General features: G+C 33.1%; 2 protein-coding genes across 2 annotated transcripts in view; both read right to left on the bottom strand.

Annotated features, from left to right (window-relative positions):
• The window catches only part of LOC129910877 (uncharacterized), a 244,216-nt gene that overhangs the window by 80,785 nt on the left and 149,019 nt on the right, over positions 1-14,412 (bottom strand). The window lies entirely within an intron of this gene.
• On the bottom strand, positions 348-10,582 carry LOC129910870 (nuclear pore complex protein Nup205). Its single transcript, XM_055988458.1, has 20 exons — positions 10,448-10,582; positions 10,237-10,385; positions 9,848-10,168; positions 9,689-9,790; positions 9,062-9,627; positions 8,916-8,982; positions 6,601-7,028; positions 6,347-6,543; positions 6,137-6,289; positions 5,840-6,041; positions 3,944-4,799; positions 3,584-3,881; positions 3,097-3,527; positions 2,813-3,029; positions 2,355-2,595; positions 1,550-2,294; positions 1,183-1,490; positions 972-1,132; positions 729-911; positions 348-661 (listed from the first exon to the last, which is right to left on the bottom strand). The coding sequence occupies exons 1-20, from the start codon at positions 10,455-10,457 to the stop codon at positions 453-455; spliced, it is 5,844 nt and encodes a 1,947-aa protein (XP_055844433.1). The 5' UTR covers positions 10,458-10,582; the 3' UTR covers positions 348-452.

Here is a 14,412-nt window from a genome sequence, read left to right on the forward strand (position 1 = left end):
TTCAAAGTCCCATAAAATCCGCAAAAATTATTTTTTTCAATATTTGTTATATTATCCGGGATATGTCCGGAACAGGTCTGGGACAAATCCGGCACATATCGGGGACATGTTCATGGGGGACACTTCCGGGAAATCTCTGAGAAAAGTTGGGACATATCCTGGGCATTTCCATTTTTTTGTGCTCCCGCGCGTCGATCTCCACCAAAACAACGAAATATTTGCGAAATCGAAAAGTGCAACACCATACTTGGTTCGCTTTTCTTGAATTTTTTTAATTTAAATCAAATTCAAACCGTCACTTTTTGTTTATGGATAGAAGAAAAAAAAAAACAAAATACAGAAATATGTATGTTTTAAACGGGAACAAAAAATATTTGTATTTCTTTTGTGTTTATAAAAAAAAAATATAAAATACATCAAACATAAAATTTCAACTTTTTTCCAAATAAAATTTAATTAACTGGCACAAATTGTATCAAACATTTTATACGTCTCAATAATGCTTCGGTAAATCCTTTATCTGCAACTGCTTGAGTCTGTGCAGTCGATATTAATTGTTTGCTAAATGTTTCATTGAATATAGAAATTAAATTCTTTTTTAAATAACTAACATCTTCGGAGGAAACACGCCAACTTGCTTCAGCTGATGACGCAACAAAAGCTGCAAAGAAAATTGTAATTTCTCTTTAATGAATTCAATTAAAATGAAATATATAAAACAAACTTACAATCAGACGAAAATGATGCAGTTTTGTTAAATTGAAGTGTATTGACAGGAATTGTACGTCGCATGTAGAAATCCAAGTGTGTCCATAAAAGGTACAAGCACTGCTCTGTGATAAATGCACAATGATTTAATTCATTCTGTTTTTCAGCTAAACGATCCGATAATTCGGCATAGTTTGAACGAGCTATAAGAAAAAGTTAACAATATGTCAATCTTTTTTGATTTTAATCTAGAGATGACATACCTGTTGAGTCTAGACCAATATTAGATAAAGACGAACGCTGCCGTTGAAGATTTTCAAATACCGATTTCTGTCTATTGTAGTATTCTACTGAACTCTTAAGTTGATTCAGAACAACTCCAAGACTTGGTGAAATTTCTAGTGTTCCACTTCGGTTTTCATTCCTGAAATAATTCCTTTGAGAAAATAATTCTTCAAATTAAAATTAACTTACCTTTGAATTGAATCTGTTATACTGGGTGAAAATATTATTCCTGTAGCACGGTGATCAGCTGAATGATTTGCGATCGCATTTCGACAGTACAAAGCTAAGTTCGATGCAGTTTCTAAAAAGTACCTAACTTGTAGCGCTTTATTTTTATCAGTTGGAGAATACATAATATTCTCTGGTTTCTGCATTTCCTTCAAAGTCGCTTCACTTATTATAAACCGCGGCAACAAAGACAACATAAGTCGTTGCATTCGATAGATATGAACTCCTACATCTTGATTGAAAGTGGGATCAGCCAATGCTAAAAACTCCTAAAAAAATACAAAATGAGTTATTCAAAGCCACAAAACCGACATCTATTAATCCTTACTTGATTTGTAGTGCGAGCAATTAAGCCCGTAATCGAAGAGAGTTCCTGCAAGAGTCCCAAGTCAAGGAATGGAGTACCAGCACGCAATATTATTTCTATCATATCACCATGGGAAAGTAAAAAGTGTACAATTTGAGAAATGGCTGAATGGTTTTCTGGTCCAAGTGTTGAAATAATTGCATCGCATAAATTCAAAGCAGGAAATAGAATTTGTTGATAACGCGCCTCGATTGGTGGAACAAAAGAATCTCCATGCTTATGACGTGAATAGTTGTTAATTTGAAAATCGGGATGCATATCAAAGACTTTCATGCCAGCCAAGACACCAAGAATTTTGTCTTCCAAGAGCAGTTCAGCGCCAACATGTGAGCTGGCAACGCGAGCCAACATAGCCATTTTAGACTCGTAAACATACAATGCTCGCATATTTTCTGGGGTATTTCGCAAGACCCGACAAAGACTTTCGTCAGATTTGATAAGACTGTCAATGAGATGGGACAAATAGCCACGTTTGGCAATAAAGTTGATGAAACTTGTCAAAGAATCCAAATCTAGAAGAGTATCAATGCAAGACAATGCTGACATCTTACAGATATCATGTCCTCCAATACAATCATGGCATAGAATATCAATTAATTTATCCCCAAATGATGTAAAAACTTCAACCGTCATTTGAACTTGGTTGGATTCGCTTAAGCCATTATCATCGGAGGCGAACATTGATCGATCAAGACGAGAGATGTAGCTGAAAAGATAGAAACAATTTTAAATAAAAAATAGACAGATTTATTTCTCAGGTTCTTACTGTTCATCGTCTGTTCTAACTGTTGTACTCTCCGATGAATTGCCTTTGACAATATGCATAAAGTTGAGGAGCGATGCATACAAGTTGATACGGAGTTTTTGTGAAGCTACTCCGCTGACAATAATCCATTCTACAATGTTGCGTAAAATAAACTTAAGACTGAGGGTATTTGACTTTGAAAATGTAGACATCGACTTTCCATTTCCGTTAAATGTAGATAAATGACGATTATCGTTTTGATCTGTAAACAAAAAACAAATATTTAAATCATCATAAAAACCCTTGAGGAACAGAAGGGGTTAGTCTTGAAGTAGCGTAGGGGCTTACAGCGACCATTACTGTGCAATAAGGACAATGTTATCGCATTAATACATAATTTAAAGGTGTAAGAACATACCAAATTCTAGGAAAAAGGGGAGGAAATCTGAATAGTTCCAACTCAATTAAATAACTCTTACCTGATTCCATTTGAGCTGTTGATTTTTGAATATTACAATATCTCAAATTAACCAACAACAGCAGCACTGTTCCAGATGAAATATTTGCCAATTCCAAAAGTACTTGTACTGGTACAACTTTACTTAAAATGCATTGAAGAATTTCAATAATCAGTTCCTGTTTCACTTCTAGGGGAAGAGCAGGAAGAGGTGCACAACTGAATAGAACTTCTGTGACCTACAAACAAATATTATACAATTTAAAATAAAAATTTGAATTTTGAAAATTTATAAAAAGTTTTTACCTGTCCCCAAGCTTCCATAAACTTTACTGTGGCAAAACTTTTGTTTTTCTGTTCATTCACTTTGAGTGCAAATAGTAAAACTGATTCAATTTCCTTTAAAATCAATTGCCTCTGGCCTGATGCAATTGTATTCTGAACTGTGTGCAATTCATCATTGAGAATGTCATGCAGTTTTTTTATGTTAATCAGTTTTGGACCGTTTTCAGACTTAATTTCACATTCTTGTAAGATTTGAGCAGTTAAGGAATTATCAAAGAAATCCCATTTTGGGTGTGTAACGGTTTTTGCTTCAAATTCAAGACAGTCTAACAAATTACAAATCAATAACTTGGTTCCTTTGTCGGATGAGGACTTTACTTCACTCAATGGATTTGTGTAGTAATGACTTAGTTCTAATGGAACGTTTTCTTGGCTTGAATTTCCAGAAACACCTTAAAATAAAATAAATTCCGTTTTATCTAAAAAACAAACAAATTATTGCATTTACCTAAAAGAATTTCACACAAATGTTGGAATCGTGTGATCTGACTGTTAGCGGCTGTTATTTTCAATTCAATTGCAGTGCATCTGAGGAGAGATCCTATTTGATTTAGTACCTGCGAGCGTTCGTATTTTCCAAATGGCAGTGCAGACAAATGACGACATAAAAAGTCATTACAAGTTCGAAGGAACCGTAAAATGGTCTCTGAAGTGCGATGATTGAAGCACAAGGAATACAAGAGACCATATGCTTTTTCTATAATAGTTTCATAAGCTGCATCACACTCTACTTTCGATTTCAATGTCTGCAAATATTTAAAGTTCAATAGATTTTATTCATTAATAACTCTAATTTCTAGTAACATACCTCTAAATGATTGTCTAACAAAAACACCAACGACTTGGTACATGTACTTGGAAAATCGAGCACACCCGGTTTTTGCAATAACGTCGATCGGATATCTTTTGTTATATCGAAACCCAATAGAAAATGAGCAATATTAGGTGCAGGCTGTGGAAGACAGTCTTGAATCAAACATATAATGGCTTCTTTCATTTCCAATTCAATTTTCAACTCATTCTTTCCATCATCGTCAACCTCATCAGGCAATGAAGTGGGCAAGTCAGCCTCCAGACTCTCAACAAAACCATGACGAATTTCGGTTTGTATTCTTTCATTTTGCGTAAACATTCCAAGAATTTGCGAACTAACATTCGGTAGGCGAGAGACAATATTTAAAATTTTAACACAAACCAATGCATGACGAGGCAACCAACTATTGTAAGTAACAAATTTGGTTGTATTGAGCACATGGTCAGGTTTACCACTTCTGGGGTTTACATCCAACATAATTTTATTCAATCCCGAAAGTAGAGTTGAACAATTTGCCACTGAATGAGCATCGAAAAATAGATCTTGATTGGAGAGTCCCAGCTCTAGAATATTGAGACAATGTAAAGCACACTCTTCGAGTTTTTGTTTGCCTGGGAACGGATGATATTGGTCGAGATTATTTCGTGCTTCATCAATAATATGTAGCAATAAACGTAGTGTGTCGGATTTTGTATGAAGCTGCAACATTATGTGATAGCCGGGAGGAGCATTTTCTTCTCTGTTATCAGCAAAATCAGCTGGACTAATCTCGTAGCTCTTGAGGAAGTAATGCAATAATCGCAAACACTTCTCGCCAACCTCCCATTTTTCAGCCGGATTTTTGTAGTTTCTGTAAAAAAAAATAAATTATCTATTTAAGCGGACACTTAAATATAGCTGCGGTTACGGGTAGTCCACATACACTCCATACGTTCTCCGACGATGGGAGTGAACCGAACTTATTGATGCAGTAAGTACATACATTATTTTAATGTACCTATAAGTAAGTACATAGATTATTTTAATGTATGTACCTACATATAATCGAAGAAGTAACCCGCAAACTAAAGATAAAGTTCGCATAGATAGGTTTACCGGTAATTACTCGGTATCATTAGAAATATGATTTAAACTGGCGTACTTGATCTTTCTTGTTTAAATTGTTAGGGGCCGGTTATATGGATCAGGAAAACGGATCAGGAAAATGTAATAAATCAATAACAATGGTCAAAAAAAATTGAACTTATTTATTGCCACAAGAACCAAAGTTATACTTTATAGTTTCTAGAGGTTTTTGATGTGCTGAATTCGAATCTGAAGTCAGATAAATCTGAATGGCCTCCGTTTTTGAAATATTACCGTATAAAATTCTAAAAAACGTTATTTTGGCTGTTTTTGAGGTTATAAACAAATTTGTAACGGTGATTATAAGAACAGATATTCTTCTTTCAAAAACTGTTTATATTTTCCTGATACAGATATCAATACATGTAAACTCCCTACTAAATTAGACGCTTTAAAGAAAACAAATAATAAATGGACTCAGAGTAATACCTCTCTGGCAACCAAACAAATATGGCCATTAATAGACTAAAAATGTTCAAGTGTTTGCTGCATATAAGCTCCACCATAAGTGTTCTTATGCACCAAACGACTTGGTGTGCCTTCTAACTATTTCCGAAGGACCTTCATTGACGAAGAAAAAACAGTTTCGCATTTTCTCAGAGCTTGCCCTGCTATCTTCTGAAGTAATATTAATGCGGACTGACAGGTTCAGAACCCTCTAATAATTCTTAAGTTACCGATAGTTAATTTTTTTTTTCTTTTAAGATGCTGCGAGCAGCTTTTTGTAATAAATTTATACATAATCTTTAAAAAAATTGTATTTACCTGTTGTAAAACTTCAGCAATACTGCATCAATAACAAATGTTAAGTATGGATCAAGGCCAGGCTTTCTCGGACCACCTCCAAGATTTCTTGGAACAGCAGTTGATGACAGTGTATAAAATAGTTCTAAGGCTGCCTGTGACAGCGGATATGTTTCGTTGCGAGATTCGTTCTGTTCTATTTCAACTTCCAATCCACAAACAACTGAAAAATACACAATTTTTTGAATTAATTTTTAAGCATTTATTTGAATAAATTTTTGTATGTAAAATGTAATTCCGACTTAATATTTGCCTTACCATAAGTATTAGTTGTCGGAATGGTTGCAATAATCTGAGAGGCTTCCAAATTATTCCACAATTGAATTGCAGTGTCTTTTGACTTTCCTAGAGCTGCCAATGTCAAAAGGATATCTGCTTTCAAATTAATTGGAACCGAACAACTTAAGAGACCTTAAAGAAGAGAAATTATTTAAACAATTTCAAGATAAAAAAATCATATTTTCTTACCAAGTAAAACATGCAACGGGGCCCAGTTGGGATGCTCACATAGTGCTACTCTTGCCATTTCATCATAGGTAGCAACAGATCTTATAACACACAGTACAGCGTTTAAACCTTCAATTTCTTGTGGATTGATACTCCTATTTAGGACACGGTTTCTATAAATTGTCTCGCTACCTGGACATTGTTCTTGACGTAAGTTGCTACAAAAGAAATATTTATGTTTTAATGTAACATCATGTGTATGTGTTTATACTTACGAATAATAACGAGCTAATGAGCTGAAGAAATGTTCCCATGATAAAGTTGCACTTCCAGACAAACCAGAACCTTGCTTCAGTAAATTAAATGTGTTGCGTGCTGATTGACCACAACTCGAAAGGCCAGCCAACATCTTTAGATATGGAACAAATAAAATTGGTGGTAAAAGTTCACCAGCCAGACGAATAAATTTAAACAGTGACACAGAGCGTGATGTTGTTTTAGCATAATTAGCTGGAATGTCCATGGGGCCCCAATATTCTACACTTAGTGAAAGTCCAGATTTGTTGCCATCGTAAAACTTTCCAATCGACAGCATTAATAATTCGAAATTGTGATCTAAATTAGGTGGTGGATCCAGACCTTCTTTGGCAAAACCTTGAACTGTTCGAGCTGTTTCGTCAGCTCTTCCTCTCAATTCAGTTACCTGGAAATATAGAAATGATGATTTTTTAAGTTTGTTTCGGTTAAATTTCCAATGAATGGTAGATGGAACTGTACATCTTTATCTTCGACTACATCAAAAGTGGAACTACAATAAACTACTAAAAAGATTAACTTCCTTTAGTTATAAAATATGCAAATACCTCCATTAAAGAAAATTCAAGAAATGATATGAATATGTAATTTCGAATAAAAGATCTAATCTTCCTTAATACGGACACATTAATTAGTCGCCAAACATCACAAGTGCAATAATATAATAAAAAAAGGTCCCTACTTATCAAAACCTGCAGCATTCATCAGAAATTTTTGCAATTACTTGCGTACGGAGCTTTAATTCCTATAACTCAGCACGTTGATTTAATTCCTATAAATCAGTATTAAATTGACGAAATAAATCTTGCGATAAACGAAAAAACGGACTGAACGTTATATGAAATAATTAAGAAGATATTGAACGAGGTCGAAATATCGAGGAGTTAGAATAATTTAAAAAAAATTTCTGCCGCACCACTCTACGAAGGTCTACTGATTAACAACCTTCAACGGGACCTACAATTTACCGCCGAGTTCGAACAACTAAGCAGAGATTGACTTTTTAATAAAAATGATACACTCACTTGGAGGTTTTTTTTTAATTCATCGCAAAAGGCAATACACAGACCGCTAGCGTCCTAGTCCCTCACACTTACTTTTGCACCAAGTTGATAATCACGTGAAGGCCGATATTTAATCACGAAAACTATATACTGTGCCAATTTGGGTTGGTTAAGAGTTCCAACAGTCAGATTTCTTGAGGCGTCTTGAGAAAAAAAAAGTCTGTTCTGGTATTTAACAGAAAGGGAATGTAGAGAAATACCTAGTTCCGAAAACTTAAATGTCTGTGACCTTGGTTCATTAAAAAATTGAGTTAACTGTAGTTTAAGTAGAGCAATGTTCAAACTACGGTGCGTAGGGTATGTCAAAACTATATTCAGCCACTTAAATTCCATAGCATAGAAATGAAAACACCTTTGTAAATTAATATCCACTAACATCTACTCGAGTACGATAGTACTTAAGTTTTACCAAACAACCATATAGTTTTAGTTAGGAAATGGAAAAAATAGCGCGTGGATATAAATGTTTGTTTTATATTAATATTTGGAAAATCCTAATGTGGAGAGCTTTACCAAAAAACAAATGAGTTATTTTAAGAAAAAAATTAGATCTTTCATCAATTTATTGGATACAGCACAAAGCTTGTCAAGGAATAGAGCAACAATTTCATAAGTTTGGAATGGGATAAGGGAAATCAGCCAGGTTTATACTTTATTTCTAGTTTTGCTAGCTATATCATCCCAGATATACATATATAGGTCTAGAATACAGACCGTTATATATGTATAGTATATCACAGTTTGTCCTGAGATTAAAAAAACACTATGATTGAACTTTAATAACACTGGTCAACAAAATTACTTTTTTTTTTGTTACAGAAACCAAGGTATACTTTTCTATAGGATTTTGGTGTGCTGAGCTCGAATCCGAAGTCAAATTCTATCACATCACGTTTTTAATAGCAAATCATGAAAAGGTCTTTGCCAATCGCTTTCAAAACCTTGTTGACAAGTGTAAGTAGTGTTTATAGATTTTGCCTCTCAGTACTTTTAACTCTTACTTTAAAGTTTCCTGAACCTTGCTGCATCTTATATTTCATTCTAGAGCTACTACAAGTCCACAAATTGTTATATTTACTATTATTGATTTTTTTTTTAACTTTGACTTGTTTGACTACGTTGATAATGTTTTGTTTATAAAAATCTAACGTTGTATTTAGTCAAAAAAAAAAAAAAAAAAAAAAAACTACAAAACTTAAAACTTTACTTACCTTAGAGTGCATGAAATCAATGAAGTCAGTAAATAACGAATGTACACGACGATAGAAAAATTCAGACCTAAAATTAAAACAAAAAAATTAGAATTTAAAATTAAATTTACCCGAAATAAAGAAACAAAAACAACCATTAAACTTACTTAAAGAGTATTTCTCTATCCAATAGATAATAATGAATAAAATCAAAAACTTTCATTGAAATTGCTTCATCAACAAGTTGTTCATCACGATCAATAACTCTTGCCGATGAAAATTGAAGATTTTGTGGAGCATGACGTAAACTTGCCATCGACAGTCCAAAACCAAATGTAACAATCGATTTCAATCGATTATCCCATTCCCAATTGTTATCCGATTGCAATGCCTCGTAAATATGTTGAGCATAGCCATTCTCATTAATAATTGGCAAATTTTGAACACTTCGTTCATTATCTTCCTGCCTTTGTAGGACACTCGTATCGAAAGAATACAACAAAGCCATCAAGAGTGTCATTGTGACATCATCAATGCCTCCTGTTGGTTCAGTTGGTTTATACTTGGAAAGATATTCCATCAGCTTTTTGGCAATATTCTTGGGAAGTCCACATTGTGCTGACCAATTAAATAAAGCAGTCGCTAAAGCCAAACGAATGTCTTCAAATAAATCTAACACCTGGCGACGGTGTTTTGGAGGTCCAAGAGCTCGATTTTTAGTCAAAATGCTCAACTAAAAGACAATGTTATTTGTTTTGGGATTCTATTAGATTTAAAATAAAAGTTTTGCAAACCTCAGCGGATATATCTAATTGCTCCAGTAGTTCAATAACTCGACCCAATATACTAGATTCTTCTACCAAACTTTGAGCGAATGAAGATATCAAGTAGGTTACCTAAAGTTGTTTGATAAGAGAATGTTTCTACTAATTGATATCTAGTTTAAATCTTACTTCTTTTGGAGCATCAGTACACCATGAAACACCACTGCTAGCTTGGAACAAATCTCTCAACGAACAAGCAATCGCCTTTCGGCCATCATAATACAAAAGAATAGCAACTAACCCACGCGGCAAGCCTGGATGCTGTGGCATTTGGCGCTGAGCTGTGCAAAGCAGTTCCAGAGCTATAAACTCGTCTAGATTGAACATCTCCGAGATAATTATGCTTTCATCGACAAGATCTTTGGAGAGCAACATATGACCGTGTCCTGGTATGTTGATGCCATCGGTGATTCCTTGTCTGAGTTGTGTGCGGTTGTTCTCATTTTTAGGCTAACAAATGCAAGTTTTCTTTTACAAATTCATACCAAATTGAATAAAGAAATAAATTTTTCACTTACTGGATTACGAAGAATACTTGTAAAATTTTGTTTATGCTTCCTCAAAACGGACTCCAATTCTGGAATAATTAGTTTGGAAGGATTTGCTATTGAATTTTCTATAACTTTGTACAAGTGCTTGTAGGGAGTCCACATATCTTCTGGCATTGCTTTAATAAATGAAATGTTTTAAATTATTATTGAACAAAGTTAAATTATATAAATTAATTACCTTCACTCATTTTTATTAACAATTTTCTTCGGCTTTTAATTGAAAAATGTATATTTTTTTCACAGACAAGTTTACGATTTTTGGAAAATGCGGTTTGCCGCCAGAGTCAGATGTCAAAAAAGCCGCTGTAATTCACAGTAGATACATTTTTGATTTAATGCAACAGTTCACAATAACTTTTTCCTTTTTGTGGAGCGGACGTGTTGGCGGTCAATTTGCGGGAAGAAAATACCGCATACTGAACGCTTAATTTTCTGATGTGATTTCAGTTTATCACTGCAAGCCTGTTTTGACTTGAACCAAAATTATACACCATGCTAATTAAGTAAAACTTACAGCTCGGTGCGAAGAAAAAACTATAATTCAAAGCATTATATTTGTGTCCTTTACGCAGCATCGGAAATCTCCAAAAATGTGTTTTCATTGTAGGTAATGGGCACTTTTCACGAGTCGATTTTTGTCGTTCGGCAAAGCATTTCGACTCGTGTGAACGTAAGCCGCAGGCGACTAAAGTGACATTCCCCATAGAAAAATCCTAGTCGACCGACATATCGTGCGGCTAAAATCGACTCGTGAAACGTCGGCATAAGTTATCTCATTTCAGTTGACAGCTCATTAGCTGTTTTCTCTATTCTACCCTTGTATATAAAAACTATAGTACTATCACGGGTTCCAACGATTGAAGCGCCGTCTGGTTCAAGAGAGCGGACCTATTCATGGAATGATTTTGGCAGGAGTGGGGACTAAGAATAATCAGATAATGAAGGAGTCGTCAAAATATTGGAATATTATCTAAGATATTGGAATAATAGGTGTGTTTTTTACTACCACCGGTCTTAACTGGACAAAAAAAACGCCTCGGGGCTTAACCTGAAATCTTGGCAGCACTGTATATTGAATGTTCCGAAAACAGCAGACACAACAAAAATTAAGAGTTGTCATATTTTTCGCTTTCGTCCTTTTCTTGTATTTTTCATGTATGTTTTACAAAGAGATACAAAAATGTATGCTAGCAAAACTATTTTAATTCATTTCGTCCTTCCAAACATCAGTTTTCTCGTTTTTAAACAAATTCTAAACAATTTATGTAAAAATTAGTTTGGTAGCACAGATTTAAAACTCTTCAAAAAGTTAAGCCCAGAGAAATCTCCGGGCTAAACAACTAAGCCCAAGGGGCTAAGGTGTTGTTGTATTTCACATGTAAATTGCTTAGCCCAGACTGCGTTTTTTTTTGTCTAGTTAAGACCGGTTGTAATAAAAAACACACCTATTATTTCAAATTTCAATTCGGGGGAAAGTGACTACATATTTAGCTTTGTAGATAGAGGGAGATAGAAAGATGCATAAGTAGAAATGGAAGTTGTTTATTAAAAATTGAAAAAAAAAAAAACTAAAACGTACAACCACTGTTGCCCATAAGTAAAAATTTTTTGTTTTCAAATAAATTAAAAAATTTGGAAATAAATACATAGTAAATACTTTTTTTTTAAACAAGACAAATATAAAAAGTCTTATGATAAATAGTAATCGCAAAAATATTTAAGTTTCATAAGACACAGAGTTATAAAATTCCATCAAAATAATGATGTCCAGAAACATTTAATATTTTTGAATTTCATTTAGATTCATTTTTTTGACAGCGAAAATAACAAAACGTAAATTCTGTAGAATATTTTGTTTGAATCTTCTCTCTTTAATAAGTGAGAAGCATTTTTAACTTGTTAGAAAGTAATGAAACATTAAATTTCAAACATGGTCTCAAAAAAATTCGTCAGTAATTGCAGTGAATTTGGCATGAGATGATTGTATTTAAGTGTATGTATTTCGCGTTTATAATAATCTGCTTAAATATTTTAGTTCAATTTGACTAATGTGGCAATCACGTTTAAAATAAAATTTAAAATTGTATTCTTCTTTGGAAATGTTTTTTTTTTTTGTTTGTATTCTTCTTTTTGAAATATTTTTTTCTTGTTGCCTAGGTGATTGTTGTCGAATAGAATATTTTGTTTTGAAAACTTGAATACATTTTTGTTTTTGAATTTTTGTTTGATATTTTCTTACGCAATGTTGCAACATTTAACTTAACTCTAATTTATTCATTAATGAAATAATAAAGCGAGTAATGCTACCTATATTATTATGTACTTTAATACTTAAAAACAAAAGCTTTTGCTTTCTTATTACAGGGCGCTCTACAACTGATTATTCTAGAGAAGTAGATTTTTTTAATTAAAAATATGTATGTACATTGTACACATACAATGTAGTTTTGAACTTTTTTTTTATTTTAAGATTTTTGTTCAATGTTTCAGGTTTTTATTAATTAATACAAACTTGACAAAAATCATAAAACTTTAAAAAAATATTTAGCATTTTGTTATGTCAAAAACTAATAACCTTCCTTTGAATTTTATGTGCCTCGATGACGCTCCCCTTTATTATTTAGTTTTTAACTTTATTTACTTTATAATTCAAAATGATGCAGTTTAAAACTTGTTTTTATATTATCAATTTGAACTATAAAGTAAAAACTATACCTAAAAATAATAAGCAATACAAGATAAGTTAAATGTTGCAACATTGCCTTAGAATATAACAAATAAAAGTCCCAAAACAAAAATCTATTCAAATTCGCAAAAATAAATTATTTGATTCAAAAATACTCAAATTACTATCACCTAGGAAACAAGAAATAAACAAAGCGTTGTAAACAAAAAATATTTTGTTTACATTTCTCCTTCCCTATTCCCAAGCAGTCGAAATTCAAACTTCAAACCAGAGATACCCAAAGGAGATGGGAAACTTTCGTACGTTTTACCCCCCAAAACCCATTTGTTTATTTCGTGTTGTTGTAATCTCTTTTGTATTCGTGAATAAATGTGAAAAACACACATAGTGTAGCCACGGTGTTTTTACGCACACCTAAGCAAAAATCTACGATTTTTCACGTATACTTAGCCAAAAATGTATATTTTTTCACGCATACTTATCCAAAAATGTCTAAAGCAGCTTGTAGGCAAACCCGTATGACGTCAGAAGTTTCTCATCTCTTTTGGGTATCTCTGCTTCAAACATATGATTTCGGTTTTTTCTCTTTATCCTTTTAAAAAGATGAAAGTATTTTTCTCTTTCTTACACACGTATTTTATTCCTTCATTCTACTTTCCAAAACTTGGAAAAAAGCTACCGCAGCGCACCCTAGTTAAAGGAAGCGGACCTAATAAATTCACTTTCATGATAGTACTATAGTTTCTATATACAATGATTCTACTCTTTTTATCATATACACCTCCTTATATCAATTGTATTATGTGTTTCCTTCTGTCCTTCTCCTGTACAAAACATATATTTGTGGTCAATTCACAATTGAGTTTACTTTCCTAGCTGATTTCTTGCGAATGAGTTAAATATGTATCTCATTTTAAATTTGTATGGGTAATTATATCATTTGCCATTAGTCAAACCGAGGTTTAACACTGTTCAAGGTATGTTAACATATTCAAATCCATGCTAGAGCCAAAGTTGAACCACAGCCCAAGTAACAATTTAACTTGTAAAAGGTTCAATACAAACTATTTTTTGACTTTTGTAAGAAGAAGGACAAGTCTTATGCAAATCATTTTGGCGCACGTTACCGAATTTCCTCAAGACCTTCCTCCAAAGGCAATTCACAAGCTAATAGCTTGTGACGAACAGCGTAAAACAACCTTATGCAGGCCTTTTTACAAAACAATGAAACATTTTAGGGAAGTTATAGCTTCGCTAAGGAAACTATGATTTGCATTGGATGTTATAATAAGGCCTTATGGAAGTTGTTATAAGATGTTGAATTTATGAATACAAAAAAAATTTAATTGAATTTTATTTTTTTCTTTTAATTTTTTCTATTTTGTTTTTTCTTCTCTTTTGGTCATTTCAATGCTTTTCTGTTGTTCTGAAATGAGAAGAATTTTATTTTAATTGAA

This window comes from Episyrphus balteatus, chromosome 2 (genome assembly GCF_945859705.1).
Source record: "Episyrphus balteatus chromosome 2, idEpiBalt1.1, whole genome shotgun sequence".
Classification (NCBI taxonomy): domain Eukaryota; kingdom Metazoa; phylum Arthropoda; class Insecta; order Diptera; family Syrphidae; genus Episyrphus; species Episyrphus balteatus.

Bases quoted from the DNA above. Each gene is read 5' to 3' on its own strand.
- LOC129910870 (XM_055988458.1), bottom strand. The intron at 2,295-2,354 runs GTAAGAACCTGA...CTATCTTTTCAG, and splicing joins GTTAGAACAGACGATGAACA to CTACATCTCTCGTCTTGATC. The intron at 1,133-1,182 runs GTAAGTTAATTT...GAATTATTTCAG, and splicing joins ATAACAGATTCAATTCAAAG to GAATGAAAACCGAAGTGGAA.